Raw genomic sequence first — 15769 nt, forward strand, 5'->3', positions numbered from 1 at the left:
ATGCACTGACCAGCGTCCCGCCCCTCTCCTGACTGGCAGGTCTGGGGGCGGGAACGAACGGAACCAGGCCGCAAAAGCCGGGGACTCGAGTTATCAGCGCGGCCGCCGTAAAAGCGCGGCCCGCGCTGAAGTCCCCGGCGCACCACAAGTGCCAGCCGCGCCGCAGTCCCAGCGGCCGGCGCGACCGTTCCCCAAAAGTGTGCCCGCTTCAGCGAAGCTGAAATGAGGCCATGGCACAAGCGCCGCAGCGCTGATGTCCCCGGCGCACTACAACACCCAGCATGCTGCGGTGTGAGCGCGAAATGCACGGGGACACAGAGTACCTTGAGGAAGCAGGGCCATGTCCCTGATGTACTCCGCTCCATCCAGCATCTTCTCCAGGGGCTGTAGATGGAGCACGGTCTCAGTGCCTGGAGACCAGTAAATCCCACTTCACCCAGAGCCCTGTAAAAAGGGATGGGGAAGGAATCAGCATGTGGGCTCCTGCCGCCGTACCCGCAATGGGTACCTCAACCTTACAAACACCTCCGACATACAGTGGGGTGAGAAGGGAGCATGCTGGGGGGCGGGAACGAACGGAAGCAGGCCGCAAAAGCCGGGGACTCGAGTTATCAGCGCGGCCGCCGTAAAAGCGCGGGCCGCGCTGAAGTCCCCGGCGCACCACAAGTGCCAGCCGCGCCGCAGTCCCAGCGGCCGGCGTGACCGTTCCCAGAAGTGGCCAGCGTCCCGCCCCTCTCCTGACTGGCAGGTCTGGGGGCGGGAACGAACGGAAGCAGGCCGCAAAAGCCGGGGACTCGAGTTATCAGCGCGGCCGCCGTAAAAGCGCGGGCCGCGCTGAAGTCCCCGGCGCACCACAAGTGCCAGCCGCGCCGCAGTCCCGATTCCTAGAAGTGTGCCTGCTTCAGCGAAGCTGAATGAGGCCATGGCACAAGCGCCGTAGCGCTGATGTCCCCCGGCGCACTACAACACCCAGCATGCTGCGGTGTGAGCGCCAAATGCACGGGGATACAGAGTACCTTGAGGAAGCAGGGCCATGTCCCTGATGTACTCCGCTCCATCCAGCATCTTCTCCAGGGGCTGTAGATGGAGCACGGTCTCAGTGCCTGGAGACCAGTAAATCCCACTTCACCCAGAGCCCTGTAAAAAGGGATGGGGAAGGAATCAGCATGTGGGCTCCAGCCTCCGTACCCGCAATGGGTACCTCAACCTTACAAACACCTCCGACATACAGTGGGGTGAGAAGGGAGCATGCTGGGGGCCCTGTATGGGCCCTCTTTTCTTCCATCCGACATAGTCAGCAGCTGCTGCTGACTAAAAACAATGGAGCTATGCGTGCGTGTGTGACCTCCTTCGCACAAAGCTAAAACTGAGGAATCCGTACTCCTACGGGAGGGTGTATAGCCAGAAGGGGAGGGGCCTTACACTTTTAAGTGTAGTACTTTGTGCGGCCTCCAGAGGCAGTAGCTATACACCCAATTGTCTGGGTCTCCCAATTAGGAGCGAAAAAGAAATCTTACATTCCTGCAACCATTTTTAATCTTGTGCATTGCCACAGAAACCCAACCTGCCAACAAACTAAGAAAGAAAGAAAAAAAAAAAAAAGTTGTTCTAGGGTCTGAATTAGTTTAGCGTGTCGTGTGTGTGTGTGTGTGTGTGTGTGTGTGTGTGTGTGTGTGTGCATGCATGCATTTGTTTATCAGGTCTGGACTGGGTTCTATATTTCCTAAAGGGGTCTGGTCTGAGGTCTTTATTCATTTAGTGGGCCTGGGCTAAGGACTGAATTCATGTAGGTGATCTGGGGTCTATATTTATATAGGGGCCTGATGTCTATATTAATTTATGGGGTTTGAATTTGTTTAGGGAGTCTGTATTCATTTAGGTCTGGTTTCAGGTCTATATTTAATTATGGGTTCTGGTTTCAGAAATATTTACTTAGTGGTCTAAGTCACTGGAGGACACACACAGAAGAGTACCTGTGCAAAAGGAATATATATGAGTCCTTTGCAGCCCAAGAGCTCATCAAAATGCACAATTCCACCTACTTTGAAGGTAAAAATGTGCTCCCTCATCTCTTGGGCCCTTGTACCAAATATACAGTATGTCCGCCCCTGGTCAAAAGGCTGCTTTACATGCTTGTGAAAGCACCCGCCCCCATCGTTTGTGCGTCACGGGCAAATCGTTGCCCGTGGCGCACAATATTGCTAGGATACGTCACACGGACTTACCTCCCTAGCGACGTCGCTGTGGGCGGTAAACAGCCTCTTTTTTAAGGGGGAGGTTCATGCGCCATCACAGCGACATCACACAGCGACCCGCCAATAGAAGCGGAGGGGCAGAGACCAGCCGCATTAACGACATGCCCACCTCGTTGCCGGCAGGACGCAGGTACGTTGTTGTTCGTTGTTCCCGGGGTGTCACAGGTAGCGATGTGTGCTGCCGCAGGAACGACGAACAACCTGCGTCCAGCACCAGCAACGATATTTGGGAAATGAATGGCGTGTCAACGATCAGGTGAGCATTTTTGATAGTTAGCGGTCACCCGTAGGTGTCACACGCAACGACGTCGCTAACGAGGCCGGATGTGTGCCACGAATTCAGTGACCCCCAACGATATCTCGTTAGCGATGTTGTTGCGTGTAACGGGGCCTTAAGTGTCTGTAATTGTTTGAGGCAAGTCCGTGTTTTTGGGGGGGCGGGGAGTCTGCTCTAGGGTCTTTAGTTACTAAAGGATCTGGTGTCTATTTTTTTGGAGAGTCTTTTACTATCCGGTCTGTTCTGGGGACTATGTTCTGGTACCAGTTTTGCATATATGTTGATTTAGGTTGTCTGATATCTGTGGTAGGTTAGGGCGCTCAGTCTGGGGTGTATATTTTTTAAGGGATAATATTTAGGACGTCAAATGGCCTGTATTTGTTTGGGGGGGGTCTGGTATGGGGTCTGCCAATAGTATTTTTTTTATGGCATCTGATGGCTACAGTTGCCATATTTCTGTCAAGTTCTCCCATTTTTAGTGGGCATAATGATGCATGCCCAGTTAATACCATTCTGCTATTGTAACTATTCAGATCAGATTATATGGCTGTCTAGGTATGGATTCTCAGACAGGTAAATATTTTTTACTACATTTCAAACATCAACATCACGGGAAAAGTTTGCTATTTATATTTGTCATTGGATAGATATTTAAAAGATGATGAGACTTATATACTCGTATGTAAATTGCCTCACAGAACAAAGTGCCCCTGTTGTCTATTTCAAATCATTATTTTCTAAAATGAGACCTAAACTCTGATTGGATCATTAGGTACACAGCAACCAATTAGCTCACTCCTTTCATTTTCAAAAAATGAAAGTCAAGATGTGATTGGTTGCTATAGACAACAGCTCCATTACTAGTTTGTGCTCCTTTTTCTAAAACACAAGGCCCGGGCCTGGTTTTACCTTGTGGGAGTTGAATGATACCAACACTGATCCCAGAAATAATGTCCCCGAGAAGCCATTCTTTGACCGGATAACGTGGCAGCCAATAAAGGATTGGGATAAATTTCAGTAGAAGGGATTTTGCGATTGTCCCAGAACATCTATAATCAAAAAAAGCTAAATGTGACAATGATAGGAGAATTATACATTAACATGCACATCCAGAGTATGGACCTGATTAGTTGCTTAAAAGCGAATAGTGAAAATCATAAGCAGTCGGAACCCAGGGATTCCAAAAATAGGGGTTTTGGTTGCCATTGGGCCCCTGTCCTAAACGAAGCAGACATATAGGTAAGGATGGTTAACCTCAGGAAGATCAACATCCGACACCGCGGAGACACCATCACGTGTTTCTCAACGCAGTGACACTAGAACAAGGCCCCCTGGGAAAATATGCAAAACAAGAATGCCGCGGAGACACCATCACGTATTTCTCAACGCTGGCAGTAAACTAGCCAGGTCTTTCACCGGGAAGGAACAACCATGGGAAGGGCAGTCTCCAGTCAAGGAAGCCGCCTATGCCAACGTGGTTGTTCCTTCCCGGTGAAAGACCTGGCTAGTTTACTGCCAGAGTTGAGAAACACGTGATGGTGTCTCCGCGGCATTCTTGTTTTGCATATTTTCCCAGGGGGCCTTGTTCTAGTGTCACTGCGTTGAGAAACACGTGATGGTGTCTCCGCGGTGTCAGATGTTGATCTCCCCGAGGTTAACCATCCTTACCTATGTAGTCTTCTACTAGGCATTGCTCCCACTAGCCAGTTTCCTACTCCACACTGATGAGGGGCAAATACCCCGAAACAGCTGTCTGTGGATGGATACCATGTTTGGCATATGCGGCTTCCTTGACTGTAGACTGCCCTTCCCGTGGTTGTTCCTTCCCGGTGAAAGACCTGGCTAGTTTACTGCCAGCGTTGAGAAACATGTGATGGTGTCTCCGCGGCATTCTTGTTTTGTACTAAACGAAGCAGAGGTGTGCATGTGCAACCTCCACCCCAGTCTATGGAGCACTGTAATCGGCTTTGTCCCAGTTTAAGTCCCAAAAACAATGAATTAGGCGAAAGTTGAACATGTACACCCCTACTCCATTCAGATTACTCTGGTTTAGGATACCCAGAGCTCCAGTATTCGAGACTGTTGGGGACACAACCACTGGAGTAAATGCTCACTTACCATTTTGGGAATAACCCTCTATTATAGGATTTACAACAGTTTTGGTTTTCTGATCCAGGGATCCAAATCTGCTTCTTAAAGCAGTTAAGGGGTTGCCCAGGACTAGAATATTGATGGTTCGGTGTTCTGTGTCTGAACTGAACACAGACTTTTCTTAAAAAAAAAAACAAACAAAACTCTGGTACGCTTGGTGCTCGGCCCTGTGCGAGCCGCTTGCAGTGTTTGAACGGCTTGCGCTGAAGACAACAAGAGCGTAATCGGATGTAGTGTGCACCAAAGAAAAAAGTTGAAAAAAAGCACACGCTGCTACCGGAAGTAATTATGGCTGGCTACATGTGGGCGAAAGCCGAACTGCTAGTCAGTGACTGAAATGAAGTTTTAGGTCAAGTACGTGCTCCAAACTAAACTTTTTCTAAAGTTCACCTGCACCCCCCGTATTGAACTTCCACGGGTTCGCTCATCACTATTGATGACCTATCCTCAAGATAGGTAATCCATATAATATTGGTGTGGTCCAACGTCCAATGCCCCCAGAGATCACTTCCACACTGTACAGAGCCGAAACACCATGGCGCTGTACACTGTATAGTGGCCAATCTAGGGTACTGCAGCTCAGCTCCTAATGTAATCAATAGGAGCTAAACTACAGTAAATGAGAACAGCTACTATACAGTGAACAGAGTTGTGCTTTTCTTGCCGAGTACATTCTGCTTCTGGAAACAAATCGGACATCTAGGTCTAGGATACTCCCTACATCATCCACATGTTGCCTGAAATTGCACCGTACAACATGAGTAGTGCATATGCAGAGGAAAGTACGCATGCGCTGATTCTATGTTATACTGCACGAACGATAGATTTCTGGAGGAGAGCAAGTGAATTAAGGGACGTCTTCCATGTCAATCAATGGTAGGGTTAATAGCTTAGCATAGATTTAACAGATGGTCCCCATGAGCTGGACACCCCAGAAGGCTGTTTAGCATACAAACAGTGCTTTCCCTACTGGTGGCTGCAAGGAACAAGAGTTTTAGTACAACTACCCAATGAATTTGGAGCTTAAAATTAGCAATGAAATATGGAACTCTGACCTATTTAAGTATTAAATCAGCACAAAAGTTTAGACCTATTGATATTAAAAAAAGAAAAACTGCAAATTTTCGTACAGGATTGTTCTCTGTATGTGGACTGAAGATGATTATAACACTCCAGCATACATCCAGTCACATTAGTTCCTTACTCACCTGAATTTTTTCCTTGCTTTGCTTAATAAATGGAATCTATTATCTTGAGACCTTGGAAACAGTTCTTCCAGCTCGGCCTCGCTGAAGATGGGGTTCTTATATAGATCACCACCAGGGCTGGGAGGATCGGCCATTACTTAGGAAAGCAAGTGACTATCACAATCTGAAAAATACCAGATATTTTCTGCAGAGTGAATATAAAAGAGCCATATTAACCCAACCTTGTCATCACACTTTGATGGGGACCCCATCATCACCTTTGGAACTGTATTTTATTTTTACAGAATTCGCACCAACTCTACAGAACAATTTCAGCAAAAAAAAAGTGGGTCTACACTTATGAGACATAACAATATGGTGTGGTGAACCCTGTATACTGTAAAGCTGGGAACTTATACAAATGTTAGTTCCACTCTCCCAAAAACTACAATTAAATCCTCAAAAGCAACACTGATCATGGGTGAGTGAGTTCAGTTGAATAATGTCAGCATAATTTAGGCCCAAGGGCCTGTGCAATGCACAAAGAAGTCCCTTGTACATTTTTCTGGTATTTTCCACCAGGAAGACGCTCAATACTTTACAATGCAAGTCAACGGGTAGACTAAGGCGCCGCTTACATCAGCGGTATTTTGCCGCAAAGCCGCATCCGTTACAAATGTGTTTCAGTTCCATTCTTTTCCAATGGAATCATGGCAAGATGCGGTCACATGCGGTTGTGTATGACGCACTCAACCGCATGTGACCTCATCTTGCCTCGATTCCATTGGAAGTTAATGGAACTGAAATACATTTGTAACGGATCCGGCTTTGCAGCAAAATACCGCTGATGTGAGCGGCATCTAAGGCTATGTGCGCACACTGCGGATTTACTTCAGAAAATGTGTCTAATATTTCAGCAGTCATTCCCCAGCAAAACCAATGGGTATTAAAAAAATGCTGTGCGCACACTGCGTTGTTTTATACCTGTGGATTTACCCGCGGAATTTCCGCTATGGAATTAATGAGCATGTCACTTTTTTTCCGCAGGTACCAACCTGCAGAAAAAACGCACAGTAAATCTGCATGCCGATTTCGTTGCGGTTTTGGTGCGTTTTTTTTACCGTGGGTGTGAGATTCTTTCAGAGGGTCCGGATTTTCCTTAAGAAAAGTCACTTTCTAGTGTGCACAGGGCCTAAGGGTGTCTGTTATTAATGGTTTTGTTAGTCTTTTCACTTACCAAACTCCAAAGAAAAAAAGTTGATGAACTACTGCTCCAAAATACAGACGTATGAATGAGGCCCTAGTACTAGTATAATGGATAAGATTTTCCTAAATCTCATCCACAGGCTGCAGAGAAAAACCACAGCTGTAATTGATGCTGCAAATTTGAGATATGCAGCATTTCACTCTATAGGATTTTCAGTGAAATCTGGAAAATCAACTGCAAATCTGAAATGATATCTATATGAATTGGTGTAGATTTCACTGCAGAACTTCCCACAGCGGATCAGTTCCTTGTGCACATACTCAATGCTACCGATAGCCTATCAGAAGCCTATCTTATCACAGTTCTACCTACCAGATAGTGGAAGTCTGTGTGTCCTAAAGATCCCAGCAGGCAGATAAATGACCTGTTTTCCTCCCAGATTTCTCTTTTCTCCTATTTACAGGGACTTTGATCTGGCACAGATCACTCTGCTCTAATGGATGAGTCATAAAATGCAAGTAGATTTGCTGCTGGCTTCAAGGAGCTGTGTGCACTTACCCTTTACTCCTTTTACTTGCTAGGACAAGATTTGTAAATGTCTTGAGGGTGTGGATCTCAGTCAATTATAACATTTCTCCTACCTGTGCATCTACAGATTTTTTCGCTCCAAGTATAATACCCTCTGGTGACTGCGTATGCATACCTCCCAACTTTTAAAGAAGGAAAAGAGGGACAAAGTTTGCGGCGCGCGTATTTTAGGCCACACCCCCTAACCACACCCATTTCACAGTCACGCCCATATCCACTCCCCATCCACACCCATTCAGCACAAACACGCAGGCAGCCGGCGGGCCTCCAGCACGGACACGCAGGCAGCCGGCGGGCCTCCAGCACGGACACGCAGGCAGCCGGCGGGCCTCCAGCACGGGCACGCAGGCAGCCGGCGGGCCTCCAGCACGGACACGCAGGCAGCCGGAGGGCCTCCAGCACGGACACGCAGGCAGCCGGAGGGCCTCCAGCACGGACACGCAGGCAGCCGGCGGGCCTCCAGCACGGACACGCAGGCAGCCGGCGGGCCTCCAGCACGGACACGCAGGCAGCCGGAGGGCCTCCAGCACGGACACGCAGGCAGCCGGAGGGCCTCCAGCACGGACACGCAGGCAGCCGGCGGGCCTCCAGCACGGACACGCAGGCAGCCGGCGGGCCTCCAGCACGGACACGCAGGCAGCCGGCGGGCCTCCAGCACGGACACGCAGGCAGCCGGCGGGCCTCCAGCACGGACACGCAGGCAGCCGGAGGGCCTCCAGCACGGACACGCAGGCAGCCGGAGGGCCTCCAGCACGGACACGCAGGCAGCCGGCGGGCCTCCAGCACGGACACGCAGGCAGCCGGCGGGCCTCCAGCACGGACACGCAGGCAGCCGGAGGGCCTCCAGCACGGACACGCAGGCAGCCGGAGGGCCTCCAGCACGGACACGCAGGCAGCCGGCGGGCCTCCAGCACGGACACGCAGGCAGCCGGCGGGCCTCCAGCACGGACACGCAGGCAGCCGGCGGGCCTCCAGCACGGACACGCAGGCAGCCGGCGGGCCTCCAGCACGGACACGCAGGCAGCCGGAGGGCCTCCAGCACGGACACGCAGGCAGCCGGAGGGCCTCCAGCACGGACACGCAGGCAGCCGGCGGGCCTCCAGCACGGACACGCAGGCAGCCGGCGGGCCTCCAGCACGGACACGCAGGCAGCCGGAGGGCCTCCAGCACGGACACGCAGGCAGCCGGCGGGCCTCCAGCACGGACACGCAGGCAGCCGGAGGGCCTCCAGCACGGACACGCAGGCAGCCGGAGGGCCTCCAGCACGGACACGCAGGCAGCCGGCGGGCCTCCAGCACGGACACGCAGGCAGCCGGCGGGCCTCCAGCACGGACACGCAGGCAGCCACAGTGAGGCGGCCGGTCGCCTTCACAGACAGGCGGCCGGCCGCCTTCACAGACAGGCAGAGAGAGGCGGCCGGCCGCCCGCACAATGAGGCGGCGGGCCGCCCGCACAGACAGGCGGCGGGGGGCGCCCGCACAGACAGGCGGCAGGGGGGCGCCCGCACAGACAGGCGGCAGGGGGGCGCCCGCACAGACAGGCGGCAGGGGGGCGCCCGCACAGACAGGCGGCAGGGGGGCGCCCGCACAGACAGGCGGCAGGGGGGCGCCCGCACAGACAGGCGGCAGGGGGGCGCCCGCACAGACAGGCGGCAGGGGGGCGCCCGCACAGACAGGCGGCAGGGGGGCGCCCGCACAGACAGGCGGCAGGGGGGCGCCCGCACAGACAGGCGGCGGGGGGCGCCCGCACAGACAGGCGGCGGGGGGCGCCCGCACAGACAGGTGGCGGGCCGACCGCACAGACAGGCGGCCGGCCGACCGCACAGACAGGCTCCGGCCGGGGGTGAGGGGGGAGGGAGGGAAATCAGCGCTGGGGAGATTAGTTTACTGTACCAGCAGCAGCACAGGCAGCGCTCCTCTCTATGCCACGTCTACTAGGATGGTAGGAGGGAAAAGCAGGGAGGCGGAGAGAGAGTGGGTGGGCGGAGCCCGGGAGCCGGCCGTCCCGCCCGTGGCAACGGGACAAACAACGTAAAGCGTGAAAGTCCCGCTGTATCCGGGACGGTTGGGAGGTATGCAGCATGTTAGAATGTGTACATAAGATCCCGCTGGTGGTGGCCGCAGCTTATAGGCCCCAAATCTGGTGACAGGTTCCCTTTAAAGTGAACCTGTCAGGTGCAATATGCACTCAGAGCCAGGAGCAGTTCTGGGCACATATTGCTAATCCCTGCCTAACCGTCCCTGTATACACTAGCATAGATAAAGAGATCAAGAACAAATATTTTTAAAGATCTTATATCTTATGCTAATGAGCGCGGGGACTAGTCACAAGGGCGTTACTTCACTTGGCTAGTCGGCTCGCATAGCATGTTAGCATGTTATTATGCCCCTGTGTGAGTACTAACACGCTATGTGAGCCGACTAGCCAAGTGAAGTAACGCCCTTGGGACTAGTCCCCGCGCTAATTAGCATAAGATATAAGCTCTTTAAAAATACTTTTTCTATAGATGCCTTTATCTATGCTAGTGTATACAGGGACAGTTAGGGAGGGATTAGCAATATACACCCAGAACTGCTCCTGGCTCTGAGTGCAGATTGCACCTGATAGGTTCCCTTTAAAGGGAAACTGTCACCAGAAATTTAGCAAAAAAAATAAAAGATTCCCCTCTGCAGCTCCTGGGATGAATTCTGGAAAGGTTCCTGTTGCTATTGTGCCCCCTTTGAGACCTAAAATAATACTTTATGAAGTCTTACCTTTTTGTATGCAAATCTGTTTTTATGGTCACGGGGGCGGGCTGCCTGGCGTCCGTTATTCCCCCTCCTGCCGTTGTACGCCGTCCCCCATTGCTCATTTCCATACATGAGGACGCCTTCCTCATGTAACTGTCCTCCTGAAGTTTTGTGCATGCCCAGTGCCACTCTCACGGGAGTAAGCACTGTGCAAAGTGTGAACGCTTTTGAGGTGATTGCGCAGGCGCGAGATTATGGGCGGCGCTGTGATTGTCATCAGCAGCGTCATCCAAGTACCCGCCCATAATCTCGTGCCCGCGCTTCTCACTCTGCCTCCACCGTTATGCGCAAGCACTGGCCATATGAACCACGTTACCTATTACCATGGGCGCGAGATTATGGGCGGCGCTGTGATTGTCATCAGCAGCGTCATCCAAGTACCCGCCCATAATCTCGTGCAAGCAGTAATAGGTAACATGGTTCATATGGCCAGCACTTGCGCATAACGGTGGAGTCAGAGGGAAAAGTGCGGGCACGAGATTATGGGCGGGTACTTGGTTAACGCTGCTGATGACAATCACAGCGCCGCCCATAATCTTGTGCCTGCGCAATCACCTGAAAAAGCGTTCACATGCGCAAAACTTCGGGAGGACAGTTACATGAGGAAGGCGTCCTTGTGTATGTAAATGAGCAATGGGGGACTGCGTAAAGCGGCAGGAGGGGGAATAACGGACGCCAGACAGCCCGCCCCCGTGACCATAAAAACACATTTGCATACAAAAAGGTAAGACTTCATAAAGTATTTTTGTAGGTCTCAAAGGGGGCACAATAACAACAGGAACCTTTCTAGAAGCAGCCCAGGAGCTGCAGAGGGGAATCTTTTATTTTTATTGTGAAATTTCTGCTGACATGTTCCCTTTAACTGGTAGAGGAGCCAGGATAAAGCAGAGCTGAAGCTGTTGGGAAGCTAGGACCCAGCAGCTCTGCTCCACAGGCAGGAGACCACTGATCGGTAATAGAAGCCTGCAGATGTCACTCTGCATAGGTTATTGTCAGTGCTATCTGCAGGAGAGAGAAGTGCTGATTGCACGGTCTCCTCAGCTTCCTGACTCCCCGCGTGTCTGCAGCAGTGAGAAGCCGCACAGGGGGAGTCAGAGAACAGCTGCAGAGAAACACAGGCTCCGGGACTGGGGGGGTCGGCTCTGCTGCAGGGGGGGGGTCGCTCTGGGGGAGGGGGGGTCGGCTCTGGTGCAGGGGGGGGCGGCTCTGGTGCAGGGGGGGGCGGCTCTGCTGCAGGGGGGGGGTCGCTCTGCTGCAGGGGGGTCGCTCTGCTGCAGGGGGTGATTCATACCTCAGCAGCAGTCACAGGAGTAGGTGCGCGCTCGGCTCTGTAATGAATAGTAGAAGGGAGAAACAGCGAGGCGGGGCTACAGTGGGTGGGTGGAGCCGGGACAAACAGCCTCACGGGCGGGACCCGGGATCAAAGGCTCAGAAGAGGGACTGTCCCGCTGTATCCGGGACGGTTGGGAGGTATGCGTATGCGCCAGCTATAGTGTAAGGCGCGCCTGGGGCAAGAGTTGTTCCAGTGTTCAAAAAATGTCAAATGTTACCTATTGTATATTGTGTGTGAAATAATACATTGTGGTATTAGAATGTCATTATTGGGGTTAAAAATGGTGGTTCACTGTGGATCCAGTCACTAAGGAGGCAGCAGAGTTACTACAGACTCCTTTTGGCCCCTGTTCATCGATGTCCTTCTTTTCAAAGGTGCAGAAAACTGTGGTTGACCACGCTTTTGTGCATGCCTAAACGTACACATACAAAGATGGTCACCGCTGGACCAAAGGACAGACAGGAGTTCAAAGTGACTCCTTCTGCCTCATTAGAGTGGATTTTCCGTTGGGTATTTTGTCTGTATCACATTTTTCAGAAATTTACAAGCAAACCTTGATATAAGCGCTCAGCGTAGAGCACATGATAAATGTGAGCTGCATTTTACTGAGATCTTTGGGAGGAAGAATGAACAAATCAACAGCAGTTGAAGAATTCGCTTTATTTATGTTTTTATTCTGTTCACCTTGCAGTATAAGTGACAAGGTGATTTTATTCCTCAGGGCAGTACGATTACAGCGATACTGGATTTACATTTTTTTTTTTTTTTTTTTTTTAAGGTTTGACGACTATCACACCAAAAATTGCTTTTTTACAATGTTCAGATTTTTTGCATCACCGAATTTTAAAGTCCATATGGTTGTGTGAGGGCTTGTTTCTTTGCGGATTGAGTTTTATTGGTACTATTTTAGGCAACATAATACGTTTTTAGCGCTTTCTATTCTGTTTTTTTGAGACGCAGAATCAAAAAAACAAATTCAGGATTTTTTTTTTCTATGGTGTTCACCACGTCGTATAAGTGATAAGACAGCCTATGTCTTCGGGTCAGTATGAATACAGCAATGCCACATTTATAATGTTTTTTTGTTTTTGCTCCTCATTCCCAAAATATATATATATATATATATATATATATATATATATATATATATATATATATATATATATATATATATATAATATATATATATGTACTGTATGTATATATGTGTATATTTACTGTGTACATACACACATTTATTTATTTATATATATATATATATATATATATATATATATATATATATATATATAAATAAAAATGTGTGTATGTACACAGTAAATATACACATATATACATACAGTACATTATATATATATATATATATATATATATATATATATATATATAAAATGTACTGTATATATATGTGTATATTTACTGTGTACATACACACATTATATAATCTACCGTATATATATTTTCTTTTTTGCATTATTGTATACAGAGAGCTATAGCTTTTTTTTATTTTGTCGCAGTCGGAGCTGTATGGCAGTTTGTTTTTTGCTGGACAAGATGACATTTTCTACTATACCATAGTTTATTTACATATGACTTTTTAATTGTGTTCCACTTTTTTGTCAAACTATGTCTTTTCAACATATAGTTATTTTTTTTAGGTTTTTTTTTTTTTTTTTTTTAGGTGTTAACTAGTGTGACAGTTTTATAGATTGGGTTGTACCAAATGTGACTATGCCAAATACATGTACTTTTGTTTATTTTTGTGTATACATAAATATACTGCAAGAATGTCACAGGAAGAGTCTAGGAAGGAAGATATGAATAATCAAGGATGATAGCTTTGGTGATGTAAACCCAGAGGCAGGCTCCAGCATGTTAAATGCTGAGAAAGGGTTAATAGGGTGTGACAGGGCTGAGTTTAGAGCAGTCCAACAAATGGGTGGGAATGATTGCTCATATATTCCCATCCGGGGGTATGGTATTTGGTGTGAAATGAAGAACTGCAATCTCAGTCTGTGTCTAGGTGTATGGAGGTGTGCAGACCTCCAGCAGTGGGACTCTTGCTGTAGAGTGGATTAACCTGAGAGGGCAAATCCCACAGTAGTATATGAATTTATTATTTTTCCCTTTTGTTAACTTGTGCTGGAAAAAAAGCTTTCTTTGAGTTTGTTCTTTTGGCTGGCTAATGAGGACTGAATAAATCAGCTGGACATTTAAAATAGAAATAGCCCACCTAAACAAACAGCTGAGCGAATTATATCTTCACAATACATATTATTACTGTACTGTAACACAACTGTGTGCCTTATCCATGTACTACAACATCACTGTGTGCCTTATCCATATACTTAGACATCACTGTGTGCAATATCCATGTACTACAACATCACTGTGTGCAATATCCATGTACTACAACATCACTGTGTGCCTTTTCCATGTACTACAACATCACTGTGTGCCTTATCCATGTACTACAACATCACTGTGTGCCTTTTCCATGTACTACAACATCACTGTGTGCAATATCCATGTACTACAACATCACTGTGTGCCTTATCCATGTACTACAACATCACTGTGTGCAATATCCATGTACTACAACATCACTGTGTGCCTTATCCATGTACTACAACATCACTGTGTGCCTTTTCCATGTACTACAACATCACTGTGTGCCTTTTCCATGTACTACAACATCACTGTGTGCCTTATCCATGTACTTAGACATCACTGTGTGCCTTATCCATGTACTACAACATCACTGTGTGCCTTATCCATGTACTACAACATCACTGTGTGCCTTATCCATGTACTACAACACCACTGTGTGCCTTATCCATGTACTACATCATTAGGCCCATTTCACACGTCAGTGAAAAACACTGAAGTTTTTCACTGGCGTGTAAAACACGCACATGTCCCTGCGTGTGCCGTGAATCACGGCACACGTGGGTTGTCTAAGTGCAATCCGGGCTCCGTTCTCCGTGGCCCGTGATTGCACTTAGTAATCAACTCACCTGCGCCCGCTCCCACTCTCCATGGTGCTGATCGCTCCCGCGGTGCAGCATCCGGCCGGCGCTGACCCCCGCAGCAGCTGCTTCCGGGTCGGCTGTGTCGCGCATCATGAATATGCACGACAATAATGAGCCGGCTCAGAAGCAGCAAGCTGAACGGGCTGCAGAGGACATCGCTGGAGCCGTGTGAGTTAAAATGTTTTTTATTTTAAAAGCACGTTTTTTTTCTGGCACGTGTTTCACAGACCACACCACTGCGTGGTCCGTGGGACATCAGTGATGCCAGAAAAAAATGGACATGTCTCCGTGCAGCAATCACGCACACGCAGGTACACCGCATGGAGACACGTGCAGTGACAAATCACTGACGTGTGAGCAGACCCATTCATTATAATGGGTCTGCGTATGTGAGTGATTCTGGTACGTTTAAAAAAAAGCACAAACGTACCAGAATCACTGACGTGTGAAAGGGGCCTTACTGTGTGCATTAGCCATGTACTACAACATCACTGTGTGCATTAGCCATGTACTACAACATCACTGTGTGCATTAGCCATGTACTACAACATCACTGTGTGCATTAGCCATGTACTACAACATCACTGTGTGCATTAGCCATGTTCTGAGACATCACTGTGAGCAGTATCCCTGTACTCTGCCATTGTTGGGTGTATTATCCCTGTACTCTGACATTGCTGTCTATATTATCCTTGCACTGTGACGTCACTGTGTGGATTATCACTGTTCTGTGAAATGATGGTAAGGATAGGTTCACGTCTGCATAAACATTTACATTTTTCTGTTTCACAAACAGAAAATAAAAAATGACAGGCAAGCTGGATCCTTTACATGACGGATATTACTCAGTCGTCTCCAGTACGTTGACTACGTCAGGAGTGGACACATAAGAGGCCCCTTTTGAAAGAACAGTATATGGGCCCTTTACAGTCCAATGGCTTATTATAGTG

General features: G+C 49.0%; 1 protein-coding gene across 1 annotated transcript in view; it reads right to left on the reverse strand.

The window, feature by feature from the left end:
- Positions 1 to 15769, reverse strand: part of LOC142249683 (solute carrier family 26 member 6-like) — a 52521-nt gene that overhangs the window by 36034 nt on the left and 718 nt on the right. Inside the window, exons 2-3 of the mRNA XM_075321487.1 lie at positions 5892 to 6054; positions 3442 to 3581 (exon numbers count right to left, since the gene is read on the reverse strand). Coding sequence (XP_075177602.1) covers positions 3442 to 3581; positions 5892 to 6025 — 274 coding nt within the window. The 5' untranslated portion in view covers positions 6026 to 6054. The remainder of the gene's footprint in view (positions 1 to 3441; positions 3582 to 5891; positions 6055 to 15769) is intronic.

Source organism: Anomaloglossus baeobatrachus, chromosome 8 (genome assembly GCF_048569485.1).
Source record: "Anomaloglossus baeobatrachus isolate aAnoBae1 chromosome 8, aAnoBae1.hap1, whole genome shotgun sequence".
Lineage (NCBI taxonomy): Eukaryota > Metazoa > Chordata > Amphibia > Anura > Aromobatidae > Anomaloglossus > Anomaloglossus baeobatrachus.